We start from the raw sequence: 17,361 nt of genomic DNA on the forward strand, positions 1-17,361 counted from the left end.
CCATTTCTAAGAACATAGAAAATGGGTCAACATGGAACCATATGTTAAGATGTTAATAGTGTCTAAGATTTGACTTTTAGAGCATATTTCCGGTTTTCATGTACATATACATACTACAGTCTCTTGCGCCAGTAAGCAAACATTCAAGTTCATTAATATGTAAGAGAGAGAGAGAGAGAGAGAGAGGGAGAGCGAGAGAGAACACAACTAACAACCAAACAAAGGTTAATGATCTCTTTATGAATGATTATGATGTTGATGATCATTATCATTATTTGTTTGGTCATCTTTAAAAATATTTTATTATCTAAAATAGTTTAGTTTACTTTTGGTTCTTCTTATTCCGTGTGAAATTGTTATAAAATGTTGGTTTATTTTTGTTGTTGTTGTTATCAAATTAAATAATAAGAAAATGATAAATTCGACTATGGCCACTAACCACACGATAGGGGGTTGAATCAGTAGTGTGGACAGGAGGAAATCATGCATCAAATTTAAAGTTTTGTTTTTGCATAAAACGTTGGCTGCAACGGCAGCAGCGACATGAATGCTTTTGGTCTGCTGCTATGTTTATTTATAAACGTCACGGTGCGCCGCCATTGTGTGTCTATTTGCTGCATGCAGCATTTGACATTTGCTGTGCAAAACAAAACACACACACAACACTGTTGCTGTTCTTCGTGAACATGGGTTTTTGCACAGCCACAAACACATGTTGACAAACCAACCAAACTAGTAAGGGGGGACCCAAAGAGCATTAAATGTGTTAAAAGAGCTGCTAAAACAACTGAGAAGGAGAAGAGAATATGAGAGTAGGAGAAACAACGTAAAACTGATAACCGGCTGTTCTCTGTGTGTGGTGTAAGAATGAAACACGTTTTACCGTTTTTTTTTTTGTTATTTTTTGGTTGTTTCGTTCTTGCAAATGCTAGAGTTTTTGTTTATTTGCTGGATGACGGTCGTTGGGTTGATTGTCATGACAATCAGAAGCACATTGATGGGGAATAAAGCATTGGAACTGCTGACATGCCCTGGCACTATTGGGACAGAAAGCAACATGCGGCAGCGGTGTAGACATATAAATAACTAGATGATACTGTTTATTTTGAATTTTGATTCCAGAATGAAGCAAGATCAGGAACAACCTGTTGCTGTCAAGGTGTTGTGCTGGGTTGTTTTCCTGAGGCTCATGCCAGGTCAATTGATTTGGTTTTTTATGTAAAGTTAAACAAATATGCTTGTTTAGTGTTCTACCACTTCACCAACTCACACACACATTAAAGATTAAAAAAATGTAGACGACGCCAGCTGAAGTTACAACAATAATAAAAAAATATACCTATTCCACTAAATAAATGTATTCAATATGAGCTAAAAAAATAACAAAATTCCAATAACAATAGCACTTTTTAGTATATTTTATTTTTTTCTGCTTCTTGCTGTTGTTCGCTGGCCTGTTCTCAACGATTATGTGTTCCACATTATTTTTTATTTTGTATCATTTTGAGGCCACCGCCGACCACACCACGCACCAAAATTCACAATTTTTGTCAATTTCTTTTTTCGTTTGCTTGCTATCATTAGCACACACACACGCACACGCACGCACTCACACTCTAGTCTTATTGCTATTATTTTCTTCTTTATTTATTGAATTATATTTCTTCTATCAAAAAATATGAAAAGAAATTTGTGTTCAGAAAATAACTAAACAGTCAGTAAATGACGATTGATAGAGCTCGAGGCCCGAATAAGACACTGAAAGGAAATGCCAGATGCCAGAAATAACTCAACTGTCACAAAAACAAACAGCAACAAACAAACTACCTTAAAACCAGCAAGCTCACTCACACATTGTTGTGACGGCGGCGACGGCCGTCCGACTCTCTCGCAGTTGGTGTGTGTTTCACTCAGACAAAACAAACAAAAACACAACAGCTCACTTTGCAAAGACAGGCAGACCTGTGTCTGCACAGCACACACAAAAACAATACAACACATAGGGACATAAACACACACACACACATGCATGACAAGATCCTCCTTCAAACAAAGGAAAAAACAATCAAATGAACATCAGACAAAACCAAACTATGTAACATTAGTATGGCTGGGCATTAACAATTCGCTTGTGGTTTGACCTGGAAGGGGAACTAGCCACCTTACAGATGGAAGAGAAAAATCCCAACTCTCATCCTCACCACACATAGATGAGTTTGTTATAACCCAACAAATTGAGGGGCAACTCATGTTATAAACACACCACACCACTGGTTTGTGTGTCTGGAAATAAAATACCAAGGAAAAAGAGGAGAGTATACGGGAAAATATTAAACCCAAACTCACCAAATCAGTTAACAACACCACCCCAGCCACCAAAGGTGCGGATCTATGCTAAAACATGGGGATTTATGTATAAAATACCCAAAATTACCCAAGAAATGGGGCGAAAAATAATTCCCCAAGTTTTTGCATGGACAAAAAATACCCAAAGGTGTATTTTCCTTTTTACTTTCCAAGGTTTATAACCCAACTTAAATCATTGAAAAGAACCTACACCATGTTTAGGAATTAACCAAAAATCCCAATCATTCACCCATTCCCCTCATCGAACCAATGGAAGTTTTTGTTTTAATCATTGTGGGATTTTTTTTCCACCATTGTGGCTTTGCTAAGCTATCAGAGGAATTTCCTTCACAGCAAAATAATAGGTTATAAACTTAACTAAAACTGTTAGGAAATAACGTTCCCACTGATAAGGAAATTGCGAAATAATATTTTCCCATTATTAATTGTGTCCATCAACGATCATCCGCAGTGCAGGGTTGCATTTCCCACTATTGATAAAGTAAATATCCATCATATAGTCCCCACTGACAAGGAAATTTGAATTATTATTTTTTGCTTCCATCAACGAATATCCGCAGTGCAGGGTTGCATTTCCCCCATTGATAACGTAAATATCCATCATATGGTCGTTTGTTTGACTAATAATAGAAGAAAGACCAGAGAATGAGGGAACCTCAGAAAACAAATCCGTTGGTTTCAAACGAAATAATGTCCCCTCTGACATGGAAGTTGGAAAATAATATTCTCCCATTATTTATTGCGTCCATCAAGGAGTATCCGGTGTGCAGGGTTGCATTTTCCTCATTTGATAACGTAAATATCCATCATATGGTCGATTGTTTCACAAGCAATCGAAGAAAGACCAGAGAATGAGGGAACCTCAGACAACAAATCCGTTAGTTTCAAATAAGATTTGTGGGTAAAAAGTAATAAATAAAATGTGTGCAATCCCAATGACAACGATTTTTGAACATTGTTACTGGATGTCGTAAAATTTCTAAAACAGAGAGAGTTTTTGACAATTTTCTACACTCTCGACCATAGCATGGAGGGTATATTAAATTTGTCATTCCGTTTGTAACACCACGAAATTTTATTGAATGAAAGCAATAATTGTCGGAAATAGCATCAAATTTTATAATACCTTTAGATTTGTTCGAATTGGTCACCTTTGGCACGAATTATGGCCAATGAAACCGTCACACGCTGCCCGAATGTTGCTCTGCGGTTGCTTGCTTGAGGTGATCGACACTTTGTTATTTTTTGTGCCAACCTTGCTTTCCAAAATACTCCAGACACAACGGATTGGTATCCGGGGTTTTTGGTGGCCATTGTGCGCTGGAAATGAAGCGAGGAACCTCATTTTGTAACCATTGTTTGTTTACAAACTGCTGAAATGTTTTCTCATCGGAGAAAACCAAATTCTTTTGGGTCTTTTTTATTTTTGGTGCGGTGTAACGCCTTCGTATAGCCCCCATATAATGGCACCTCCTGATATTCGGTTTCTGATGATACCGCCATTATTCACCGGCATTGTTTCAAATGTGGTTTTTGAAGTTCCTAATAGATATTAAAGCTTATGACACAAAATTGCCTTTGCAGGTCCAGGTCTTCGTATAACCTCCATACAATGGTACCTCCCAACATTCGGTATTTTGATGTTATATAGGCCCCATATATCAGTACTTCCCTATATTTGGTATTTTGACCATTTTGTGTTTGAAGTTCCTAATAGGTACCTCAGACTGTGACAGAAAATTGTCTGTGCAGGTTCACGTCTTCCTATAGCCACCATATAACTGTACCTCCCGATATTTGGTATTTTGTTGATTTTAGCGACATTATTCATCAGAATTTTGGTACTTGATGTTCGTAGTGGATACTTCAGCCTATGACAGAAAATTGTCTGTGCAGGTCCACGTCTTCGTATAGCCCCCATATAACTGTACCTCCCGATATTCGGTATTTTGATGATTTTAGCTACATTATTCACCGATTTTTTTAAGTTTCGCATTTGAAATATGACAAAAGTTACCTAGCAAATACATGTTCGTCTATTTTTCTGATGTCAGAGCAACATTACCTGAAATGTTTGCTTCGTATTCTCTTGGTCCGAGCCGGGATCGAGATCATATCCGGCTTAAACCGGATACAGGAGTTCAGCGATAGGGACTACATTGCTTCCTGTTGCGCCAATGTAGACGCCAGTGAGTCTTCATCTTCGCCGTCCACATCGTCGGCAGCGGTCAAGTGTGGAACCGCCGAGGTAGAGGTGCTTAACGTGTACATTCCGCCCCCACGTTATATGCCCAATGTCAGTAGGCAATAACCGTCTGGTGCTAGGGGATTTCAATGTCCATCATGAATTATGGCATTCCGTCCTTGGTAATGACCAGAGAGGCATGGCGCCGGCTGAGCAAATCGATTGCTAAACGTTTTGCACAGTGAATGAGGACGCGCCCACCGTCGCACTTTCCTTCGCCATGGGAAAGCCAATTGGCAAGAATTCAAAGAATATACCAATCGCCGCTTCAGGAAACTGCCCTGATGTTCTGGTAGCAGATATGTGTTTCCAGGATATTATCAGAGCGGCAGCCGCTCGCTATACACATGCTTGGCGAATACCTGAAATAAGGCCAAATTTTCCAGCAGGAGAAGCGGGATTAGCAAATGAGGGAGTTGAGTTTTTCCGTACAAATGCTAATAATCCCCGAGTCAGGAATCTTACTCTGGAGGGAAAGAGGTTAGTCGGTGAGCATAAGCGGAAAACGAGCTAGAACTTCTGAAGCATGCAGCATCAATACCGAATCGAGTAAGTTGTGGGCAAGTGTTAAGCCGCTCTCGAACCCTGGGAAAAGGATGATCGGATATCTGTCTCATTTAACGGCGTAGAAGTGACAGATCCGAAATTACAGATCACCCCGAGAGTGATAGTACTAAGAGGAGGATCCTACGCCATGTATGACCTGTTCCAGCCGAGGAGGTACCACCACAATTTACGTTGGATGATGTTGCACATGTCATCAGAAGCGCAAAGTCATCCAAAGCGTAGTCCTGACGGAATCTTTATGGTGATGTTGAAGCAACCAGATGAATCAAGAGTTGAGTATCTTACCAAATCCCTCAAGCTGTCGTTAGCTACCCTTATAGTTCCCGATGCCTGGCCGATATCACTTTTGTCACCAGTAGCAAAGACGCTTGAGGCTTTAAGAGAGGTTTCCCAGTAGCTTATCATCAACACGGATTCCGAAAATTGCATAGCACAACGACAGTTGAACATGTCATTTCCACACATGTCAGCCGCACACTTTTCACCACATGGACTGCGGAGATGAGGCTATCTTTGAATGTACAGGTCGATGGTGTTGTAATTCCGACCACTAACTACTCCAAGATCTTAGAAGTCATTACTACTCATTATGCGCCTCTGGTGCGGTCAGTGAACGTTAGTGCTACGCAGTGGCACAGCCTGCCCAGCTTGTGACACAGGTCCACATGACACGCTGCACCTATTACCCTGCCCAGACAAACCTTCTTAACAAACTCCGATTTCCGTTGTGGACCCAACCCGTACAGGCTGTATCCTTTTTGAGACTGGACTTAGAAGCAGAACCCGATTGAGAGGAGACAGAACGAACACAGCAGTATAAGCTGCTACAACAACGACAACAAGAAAAAAAATAATAACTAAACCAAAAAGCCCTTTTATCCTTAAGAATATGTAACACTCGTTTATGAGATCTTTGGATATTCTTATTCTTTGGTGCTTGATATCGAACATTTATTTCCTCTTTAAACAAATATTTTACAAAATATGGTCAGCGACAAACTTTTCCGTAAGGTTGCTTGGGTTTCTGCTGAAGAATACAGCCCGTATTCAGGTACCTTTGATCAAGTTCCGCTATTAGTTTCTTCTTTTCATCTTTCTCTTTGGCACAATGTTCCATGTACAATTTATACCATTCGTTATTGCGAACCTTGAAAAAAAATATAATTTTATATGAATTTAAAACAAAGATTTTGATTTTCAATACCTTTTGTCTATGAGATTCATCCAATTCTTGACAGATTTGCTGATCTTCTCGAGTTCGAAAAATGAAATCCTCTTCGAAGTTGTTCTGCTCTTGGGCAGTGTTACGTAGCTGATTGTTTGTGATTTGAGACTAAAAGAAAAGTAGAGAGAGAGAGAGAAATAATTGTTACTCTTTGCAACACCTGTCATTTGATGTCAAAATGGGCTTCAAAATGTCTCAGAGATAAGTGATTGACCCAGAAAATCTTGAAAGGAAAAAAAAACAAATAGGGTAAGTGCGCCTAAGTTCGGCATATCCCAGTAGTCGGCAGTTTTGAAATTTAAACTTAAATAACTAAAAACGGAATTGACCAAATAATGAAATAATTGCAAAAAAAACGTCAACAGTGTTCTTTGCTCTCTTTCTGTAAAAAACAATGAGCTCCTATCATTTATTACGAGAGAATAACGGTTTTCGTCAGTGAGTGCCTTACAACGCGTGCGATAGTGCTTGTTTGTAAAGAAGAAATTAGTGGTGGCGTCAACTTAATAATCGATTTAAGTAAATTAAATTTAATACTTTTGGAATCAGAAATATTTTATAATAGTAAATAACAGTCTAAAGATCATTTTATAACTTAAAAAACATACATAATCAATCATTTTTCTCTTATATTATTTAATGCCGACATTTGGAACAGAAAAAAAGAGATTTGCCAGTAGTCGGCAGGGGGTGCCAATTACTAGAAAAATATCATTTTTGACCTATTTCACCAAAACTTGAGAAAAGTATTAAAAAATAATCCAAAAACTACTAAAATAAAAAAAAATATTTTTGAGTCGGCAGTTGCTTTTATTTGTGCTTTTTGACTAATTTTTCTAAATTAAGTAGGTTTTATTTTGAAATCAGCTATTTGACGTTTTAGATAGCGGTGGCATTTAAAAAAAATCTTGGTTATCTAAAGGAAAAAGATCAATTCACAAATTCCAAATGTAAGAAAGGTACTTTTTTGTTTAATCTAATTTTATTTTAATTGATAATCCATACTATTCTTGATTTTCTACCTATATTTGGTTTATAATGATAATTAAATAAAACACTATTTAAAAACGAAATTAGTTAAATAAACTGTGAATTAGTATTACAGCATTGTTTTATACTATTTGAAATATACAAAATAATATTTTTTTTAATGAAATAGCATATGCCGACTACTGGCAAATATACATGCCGAGCATTGGAAAATGGTGCCGACTACTGGCAAAAAACTACTTTTTTGGTAAAATTGCAAATTTTGTCAATTTAATAAAAACAAATTCAATTGTTGTTTATTATTTCGAAACCTAAACAAAATATGGAATCTGAACAACTTTATTTTTCTTGAAAAGCCTAAAAGTGCCGACTACTGGTACACTTACCCTATGTGCAAAATTTGTCACAATTCAACAGAATTAAAGGTTCAATTAGACGTGACATACAATATTGCCGTAGCCTCTAACCAACGCTATAATCGTGCCAAAATTTAATATTTTCGATTAGCGTTGGCATTACCATAAACAACTATTATTTTCATATTTAGACAAAAATATTCCAATAAATGTACATAAATGGAAGAGCGAGAGTAAAGCAGGCCATCAACAGGTGAATTTGTTCGACGAACATGTGTTGTTTACATCGTTGGTGTTAGTGAATTTTTTGTTGGTGTTAGTGAATTTTGTGTACGTCGTTTTGTTCGCCAAAAATTAAAACGTTTCAATCTTTTCTGTGTTCGCACGAACATTTGACATAGTGGGTGGCAGTGTTCGCCGAACATCATTTTGCTTTGCATACCATTCTTTCATCCATATGCTGTGTTTTCTTTTTTTTAACTACCTCCTTATTTTTTTTCTTCCAAACAAACATGTATTGCCATCAAGGCAATGACTGTGTCGCGGTCGCTGTCTGATGACATGTTTACTCGATAAAAATTGTTTTTAAATGATGTTCGCGAGCATGTTCGCACTCGTTGGTGGGCAAATGAAATTTGAACAGTTCGTCGAACAGATTCGCCTGTGGATGGCCTGCTTAATGATAGAATTAGCATTAGCATGTATGGTCACAAATAGTTTCAAGAATTCAAAATTTTTACACCCCTCTCTCCCATTTTAATTAATCACTTTCTCATTTAACTTCACTATCCTTATCACACTCACCTTGTTTTGTTGTTATGTTAAAATATTTAAAATAACTGTTATTTTCCAATTTATATATTTCTATTCTCAATTGTAAGCTCTTCATATTTTCGTTTTATAGTTTAGTCTTAAGTTAATATTTGAATAAAAGAACAATAGAAAAATAACAAATAAATAATTAAAGAACTGTAAACCCGGATCAGTTATTTCTATAGACACCACGTCTATCTTTGATGAGCATTTGTAAGACACAAAATTTATTTAATAAAAATTTATTTTTTTAAGAATTACTTATGATAATATGACTTATCCGAACTTAGCACTAAGTGTAAATGAGAGAGAGATAGATACCAACTGTACACATGCCTATAGACCATACCACCATATATCTGAGGAGGACGTCATATGGAAAGCAAACATGATGCACCATAACACATGCAGCAATTGAAAAATCTAAATTATTTATTTCTAATTCGAAGGTCTGCTCACCACATTTTCTTAACTTATTTAATGTTGACTGTATTAAGAAGATCCCTCCCAGCTAGTATTTGGAAGATTGTTTTTGAAAAAATCACTTTGGTGAGTCTTCTTGAGTCCTTTTGGTAATCGAAAAATGATTAACTCAATTATGTGATCGAAAAGCGATTCGAAAATGACTCTAATGAGTAAAAAGAGATTTATTTAATATACAACAACAAAATGTAGGGGAATCGAAAATCAAAAAAATGCGAGAGTAAATCGTTGTACTCAGACAAACTATTCAACGCGTCAGTTTATTTAAGAAATCTCGCACTATCCCTAAAAGCTAATTTATCGCAAATTTCCCAGTGTTGTGTAATATACTGACGTAAATATCAAAAAAAATAAAAAATGGACAGACAACGGAAACAAACCACTGTTGAAGTGAGAAATTTAGTAATTAAACATTACAAAAACCATAAATAGCTAAGTGAGATATCTGAGATTGTTAATAGAAGCCGATCTACAGTTCAGTATATCATAAAACGGTTCAAAACAGATGAATGTGTAGAAAATAAGTTAAAAACGGCAAATTATAAAATATTTACCTTGAGTGATGAGAAGTATACTTTACAGCAGATCAAAAAGAATATTGCGAAAATGGCTGAAAAGAATTTGGGGAAATTATGTTGCCCTCAAACAATAAGAACTATACTGCATAAGTCGAATTACAATGGAAATAAAGAAGAAAGATTTCGATTTACCAAGGACCACATATCAAAATATCTCTCATTTTGGAAGAATGTGCTGTTCACGGACGAGAGCAAATTCAACCTTTTTGGTTTAGATAGCAGACCTTATGTATGGAGAAAGGCAAATGAAATGCTCCTTGGCAAAAATATGAAGCCTGCAGTGAAGCACGGTGGTGGGTCAGTGATGGTGTGGGATTAATTTTCAGCCTCTGGACCTGGTGTATTGCATTTTATTGCAATATTTGAAAAGACAATTTGCCACGAAAAGCTTGGCTTTGGCGGAGATTATTATTTTAATCATGACAATGATTCGAAACACAAGGCTTATAAAGTGCGTTCATGGCTGTTATATAATTGTCCCCACGTGATGGATACACCAGGCCAGAGTCCAGACATAAACTCCATAGAGAATTTATGGAGCTCTCTCGGTGGCCTTTGGCACGAATTATGGCCTTCAAACGGCCAATGAAACCTTCACACGCTGTCTGAATGTAGTTTTGCGGTATTTTGGCCCATTCCCGGCGAAGCGCTTGCTTGAGGTGATTGACACTTTTGGTATTTTGGGTGCCAACCTTGCTTTCCAAAATACTCCAGGCACAATAGTCGAACGGAGCTTTTGGTGGCCATTGTGCTCAGGAAATGAAGCGAGGAACCTTATTTTGTAACCATTCTTGAGTGGCGCGTGCTGAGTGCCATTGTGCTGAGTCCTGTTGGAATGTCCAAGGTCTGTGGCTAAAAATATTTTCGCGATAATATTCGCCATTTATTCTGATGCCACGGTCGATTAATACGAGCGGAGAGCGACCATCGGCTGTTATGGCGGCTCACACCATGGCCGGTGCTTGAGTTCTGGTAGCCAACCGAAGGTGCACACTTTCAGCTGACCTCTTTGGCAAGTAAACACGATCATTTTGTTTGTCTACAAACTGCTGGACAACGAATGTTCTCTCATCGGAGAAAACCAAATTCTGCAGTTCACCACTTTCGGCAAAGCGAAGCAACTCTTAAGCTCTTTTGGGTCTATTTATACCCTACAACACTATGTGTTGGGGGTATTATAAGTTTGATTGGGCCAGAATTTATGTAACACCTCGAAATATTGATTTCCCATATAGGAAAGTATATATGGATCTTCCTAGCTCGCCGAGCTGAGTCGATCTAGCTATGTATGTCCGTCCGTCCGTCCGTCCGTCTGCCCGTCTGTCCGTCTGTCCATGTTAATTTGTAATCACTCTACAGGTCGCAATTATGGTCCGATCTTTACGAAATTTAAAATGTAGGAGGGGTTAATGTCAGAATAGAACCCTATTTCTTTTGGAGATGATCGCCAAATGTTTAGGGGTTGAAATGGACCAAATACTGAAAAAATGTCGGATTTTGCAGTAGCTATACAGGTCGCAATTATAGACCAATCGACGAATTTCGCATGTAGCTAGAGTTTAGGGCGGGGAAGAAGCCAATTTGGGTGGTCATCGGATTATATTTAGCGAGTAAAATAGACCATATCTTTTGTATTGAAAAAAATCGAAATTTTTCATTAAACCGCGAATATTTTAAATCCCGGCTAAATCACAAAGCCATGACAGGGTTACTTCTGATCTTTACATTGATGTTAACATCCAACAAATCGGATATATAGCAAAATATGTGCGACATATTTGTCTATCAAAGAAGATATGCTTGAAAGATCTCTTTTATGGCGAGAACGGCTGAACTGATTTCGACAGTTCTCATTAATTCAGAATGGCCTCTTGGCAGAAAAGAAAAAACGTCTAAAAAATCGCATAAAAATATCTCTCTAAAGATGAAAATATTGATTTTGTAAATTTTCTCATATTTTTTCAATTTTGTCATATTTTTGGCATATTTTAATTTTGAATTATTTTGAATTAAACATTTGGTAATATTCCTACAGCTAACAAAACTAAGTAGTTAGGATATCAGGATATCATATACGGATCGCATTTATGGCCCGATCCTTACGAAATTTTGCATGGAGATAAGATTAGGGTCAGAATAGATGCCTACTCTTTTTGGAGATGATCGCCATATATTTAGAGGTTGAAATGGACCAAAAAACTGCAAAATTGTCAGCAGGTCGTAATTATCGACCGATCCTCACGCACTTTTGAATGGGGGTTACCGTACATTGCAAAAGCCAAGCAGTTTTGGATGGCCACCCAAAAATATTCAATGTGTAAAGGAGTTTGCCAACTTTTGTAGACAAAATACGAAAATGTCCATTCCAGTGACTTTTTGGAGAATTCACTAATACAGGAAAGACGCACTTCTGACTATTTCGTTAACGCTGATTTAGTTGAAGAATATAGTCAAATGGGTGTATCTCATATAGATGCGTTTCAGTCAAAAACCAATAATAAATGTTAATCTTTTGCCACTTCTGAGAGATTATGGGTCTTTGGGAAATATTGGTTCCAGATCTAGGAAGACCATTTACGTGCAACATCAACCAATAAATTGGAAATGAGCAAATTAGTTTAAGTTGCTATTATTCGAAATTTAGAGAACGAAACCTTATGGTTTTCTTTTATTATTTGTCTACCGTCCACTTCCTTGACGTCGGGCTACGCTACCAGTATCACGGCAACGAGCGATGGTACTAGACACAAAATATTTATTCACATTTAAATGCTGGAGTGCTCTAACGATAACAACTTTGAATTCCATTACGAATTTTTTTTTTCTCACCAAAATGTTTTTGTAGGCTTGTAAATAATATAACGAGCTGTCACTGGAATATTTTAAACAGCTCTCGGACGAGTGGCTTAAAAATGGCAGCAGTCTGAAGTTGGTTGGTTTTTATACCCTCCACCATACTATGGAGGGTATATTAACTTTGTCATTCCGTTTGAAATACTCATGTCAGACCCAACAAAGTATATATATTCTTGATCAGCGTAAAAATATAAGTTCATTTAGCCATGTCCGTCTGTCTGTCTGTCTGTCCGTCTGTCTATTGTAATCACGCTATCTTTCGAACGAATTGAGATAGAAGGCTAAAATTTTGCACACATGTTTATTTTTCCAGTAAGCAGGTTAAGTTCGTAAAAGGGCCATGTTGGTCCACGTTTTCATATAGCCCCCATATAACGGTACCTCCCGATATTCGGTATTTTGATGATTTTAGCGACATTATTAACCGGAATTGTTTACAATTTGGTATTTGAACTTCGTAATGGATACTACAGCCTAAGACAGAAAATTATCTGTGTAGGTCCACGTCTTCGTATAGTCCCCATATAACGGTACCTTCCCATATTCAGTATTTTGATGATTGTAGAGTCATTATTCACATTATTCAAATTACGTATTTAGAGTTAGGAATGGGAACTACAGTCTGTGACAGAAAATTGTGTTCGTGTAAGTCCCACATACCAGTACCTCCCTATATTCGGTATTTTGACGAGTTTAGGTACAATATTCACCGAAATTGTTTGAGACGTGTATTTGAAGTTCGTAATGAATGCTACAGCCTATGGCAGAATGATTATGATGATTTTTGCTACATTATTCACCATTTAATTCAAGTTTCGAATTTGAAAATCGTAATGACAAGTTGTTTAAGGATTGTATCTCCAAATTCGTTCCAAATTCGTGGAGGGCATTCAAAGTTCGGCCCGGCCGAATTTACTGCTTTTTAACTTGTTTAAATTTTGATTTTTGGAAGTTATAGGAAAAATATTTTTTTTCTTTAGCTGTACGAGTTTCGCTTGGATCTACCGTATGTCACAAAATATGCCATGCGAAGACTTCAATCTGCTTTTGTCGTCTCACCTTAACAAATAAGTTTGCTGTTAAAATACATTATGTATGAAATATAAAGAGAGTCAAATTGCAATAGTGTACACACTGCTTAGTTTATTGTAAAATTGTTGTCAAAAGTAGTCTTCTTGTCCGAACTAATGTGGGACTTAGAAATAGGCATTCATCCCCCCAAACTTGTCTAGCAAAAATATGTTAAAGAGAACTCTATTTAAGTTTTGCCTGTTTTGAGACGTCTCTTTACAACATCCCAACTTACCTTTAACCATTGATGTTGTTGCATTTTTTTGTACATCTCTTCGAGTTTTTGTTGTGTCTTACTTTTCTCGTCCAAGGTAAGGGCTCGCATATCGCTGGAAAATCAAGATACATAAATTAATTCCATTTCTTCAAATCGTATTTTCGGATCGCCCCCCATTTACTCACTCCTCAGCATAGAATTTCTTTAAAGTTTCACTTTCATTCTGTGCCATTTTCTTCTTAGCTTCCAAGAGAGCAACATTCTTTTGTTGATTTAATCCCTCAATTACTTTGCGTAATTTCTTCTCGTAAGCCTCTTGAAATTCCCTCTCTTGGCGTACATTTTCCATAACCTGCAACCAGTTCTGTTCGATTTGTCTCTCTCGCGACATGAGGGCTTTCTTTTCGGCAATTTGTTCTAGCTGCGCCTGCTTAGTTTCAACAAGGATTTGTTGACTCTGGCAAAGACGATATTCCTCACAGTTTTCTCTTAGGGAGGGAGAAATTTAATGAATTTTTTTTAAATTTGAATCGAATCTGAAACTTACAATTCCCGTTGTCGGTTCTTAAGTTTCAAAAGTTCTTCCTCAGCTTGTTGTCTCTCTATACATTTTGTATTGATCCAATCCAATCGTTGTTGTTTTGCTGACTCCACACGTTCTTTGGCCAGGAACAGGAGTTCTTCGTTTTGTTGTAATGATTCAAAATTCAGAATGTTTCGAAGCCTTGATGGGAAAATTTTTACAATCTTAATCTTTATTTAAGAAAGGCGAATAACAACTTAAGCTTTTCTACGAAGAAGACCTCTTCTATAAAGAAGACCTTAAGCTCTTCTAAGAAGAAGACCTTAAGCTCTTCCAAGAAGAAGACCTTAAGCTCTTCCAAGAAGAAGACGTTAAGCTCTTCCAAGAAGAAGACGTTAAGCTCTTCTACGAAGAAGACCTTAAGCTCTTCTACGAAGAAGGCCTTAAGCTCTTCTACGAAGAAGGCCTTAAGCTCTTCTACGAAGAAGGCCTTAAGCTCTTCTACGAAGAAGACCATAAGCTCTTCTACGAAGAAGACCTTAAGCTCTTCTACGAAGAAGACCTTAAGCTCTTCTACGAAGAAGACCTTAAGCTCTTCTACGAAGAAGACCTTAAGCTCTTCTACGAAGAAGACCTTAAGCTCTTCTACGAAGAAGACCATAAGCACTTCTATGAAGAAGACCTTAAGTTTATCCAAGAAGAAGACCTTAAGCTCTTCCAAGAAGAAGACCTTAAGCTCTTCCAAGAAGAAGACCTTAAGCTCTTCCAAGAAGAGGACCTAAAGCTCTTCTATGAAGAAGACCTTAGTCCCATCTAAGAAGAACTCTTATGCTCTTCTATGAAGAAGACCTTAAGCTCTTCCAAGAAAAATAACATAAGCTCTTCTAAGAAGAAGACGTTAAGCACTTCTGGCAATATCTTAAGATCTGAGAATTATTCTTCATAATCCAAATTAAAATTCCTGTGGGTGCTATACTTTCTCTTACCTTACTTGCCGCTCCTGTAAATCCAATTTATAGTCCTGGAGCTTTTGTTTCACCTTAAAAAAGGAATTTTTTCAATTGGATTTTTATCAAATAGTTTGATTATTAAAAATACCTTAAATCCAATGAAATTATGCAGATTTTTGTAATCCGTTTTCTGTAAAAACTCAATAACTTCCATTTTGAACTAACTTGTTGACACTTCTTGGTGAAACTTAAAGGCATAAAGTAATATTGTTTGTGCCTGCTCCATAGTTTCATGTGGCCGTTGCTGGGCTGCAGCTGGTAACAGGTGGTCATGACAACAGAAGTTTCCCACATCGAATATGGAAATGTGTGGCACTTTCAAAAAAATTGGATTCCCTTTGGTGGCCAAATTTATTTTCCATTTCGATTAGATTACTTGAATCCTCCTTTTTAAACCATGAGATAAAATGTTAGTGCAAAACAGACAAAAGACTTATGACACAAAATTGTTAACAAAAATAAATTTCCCCTCCAACACCCATTTCTATGTTGCCATGCCTTCAGAGATGGCGTTGCCTTCTGGTCAAACAAATTAATATTAATTTAGTTCTTGTTCGGTTGCCACCATCACCACTACCAGCTGGCGCATATCTACCAACCAACCGGCCAACCCACCTCATCTTTTACTCATCGATTCGAGCCGGAATCCTTCTCTTGGCCTGTGCATTGGTAATTTGCATAAAACATGATTCGACTGTGTTTCGGTTGACACGAAAGACAAGTTAACAAATTACATTTAGCCCGAAGGTCTAAATATGAATATCGATGTTGTGGCTGTTGTTAGTCGGTCTGTCTGTTTGGCATATGTTTTGTCACCTAGAGAGCTAATGGAAATCTGTAGCCAAGAACATGGGGATCGTTAAAAAGTTGTAATTCACTGGTTTTGTACTGGAGCGAAATTAGTGTAGACATATTGAAAATTATGAATTTATGTTGACAACGGGGTGTGGCAGAGCTATTGCAAACAGACTAGAAAAAATCAAAGCAGCAGAGATATAAATCATGTACGAAATTGTTACTTGATAGTAGGAAAAAAAAACTTGGCATAGAGAAATTAACAATGATAGAACGTTTGGTCCTTTAAATAGTAGTATAAAAACCAAAGTTTTTGTGTTCAGTTTATACCTTAAAAAATATATAAAAAATCACCGTTTATTGGTCGTTTGGTTCTTTAAATTTAAAAAAAAAACACGTTTTTGGGTCGTTTGGTCCTTTAAATACATTCGTTAAAAAATTCCCGTTTATTGGCCTTTGATCCTTTAAAAAATATTCTTTAAAAAATCCACGTTTATTGACCACGTTAATTGGTCGTTTGGTCATTTAAAAATATTCTTTAAGGATCCAAGTTTATTGGTAGTTTGGTCCTTTAAAAATATTCTTTAAAAAAATCCACGTTTATGGGTGGTTTGGTCCCTTAAAGATATTCTTGAAAAAATCCGTCCTTTAAAAGAATTCCTTAAGGGCCGTTTGGTCCCTTAAAAATATTATTTAAGGATTTAAGTTTATTGATCGTTTGATCCTTTAAAAATATTCTTCAATGGTCCCTTAAAGATATTCTTTAAAAAATCCAGGTTTATTGGTCGTTTGGTTCTTTTAAAAAATAATTTAAAAAATTCACGTTTATTGATCGACTTTCAAAAATATGTAACTTAAAAAATATTTTTTTAAAAATCCAAGTTTACTGGTTGTTAGGTCCTTTAAAAAATATTCTTATATTTTTTATTGGTCGATTGGTTCCTAAAAAATATTCTTTAGAAAATCCACGTTTATTTGTCGATTGGCTCCTTAAAGATATTCTTTAGAAAATCCACGTTTATTTGTCGATTGGCTCCATAAAGATATTCTTTAGAAAATCCACGTTTATTGGTCGTTTGGTCCTTTAAAAACTATTTTTTAAAAAATCCCCGTTAATTTGTCGTTTGGTCCTTTAAAAATATTCTTTAAAAAATCCACGTTTATTGATCGATTGGTCCTTTAAAAAAATATTCTTTAAGGACACAAGTTTATTGGTCGTTTGGTCCTTTGAAAAATATTCTTTAAGAAATCCAGTTTTATTGGTC

General features: G+C 36.5%; 2 protein-coding genes across 5 annotated transcripts in view; both read right to left on the reverse strand.

The window, feature by feature from the left end:
- The window catches only part of LOC131801631 (cyclin-dependent kinase 4-like), a 28,595-nt gene extending 26,830 nt beyond the window's left edge, over positions 1-1,765 (reverse strand). Inside the window, exon 1 of one of the 4 annotated variants that reach the window (XM_059120488.1) lies at positions 1,533-1,765. The gene's annotated coding sequence lies outside the window, so the exon portion shown is untranslated. Of the gene's footprint in view, positions 1-1,339 lie in introns of all 4 variants that reach the window. The other 3 variants (XM_059120487.1, XM_059120485.1, XM_059120489.1) reach the window with 3 other exon arrangements.
- A 4,352-nt stretch (positions 1,766-6,117) lies between these two features.
- Positions 6,118-15,648, reverse strand: LOC101894432 (mRNA export factor GLE1). The gene is made up of 7 exons (XM_020036681.2): positions 15,390-15,648; positions 15,278-15,330; positions 14,316-14,492; positions 13,954-14,256; positions 13,787-13,880; positions 6,384-6,512; positions 6,118-6,326 (listed from the first exon to the last, which is right to left on the reverse strand). The coding sequence occupies exons 1-7, from the start codon at positions 15,453-15,455 to the stop codon at positions 6,168-6,170; spliced, it is 981 nt and encodes a 326-aa protein (XP_019892240.2). The 5' UTR covers positions 15,456-15,648; the 3' UTR covers positions 6,118-6,167.
- Positions 15,649-17,361: the final 1,713 nt, after the last annotated feature.

The sequence above is a fragment of the Musca domestica genome, unplaced genomic scaffold (genome assembly GCF_030504385.1).
Source record: "Musca domestica strain aabys unplaced genomic scaffold, Musca_domestica.polishedcontigs.V.1.1 17, whole genome shotgun sequence".
Classification (NCBI taxonomy): Eukaryota; Metazoa; Arthropoda; class Insecta; order Diptera; family Muscidae; genus Musca; species Musca domestica.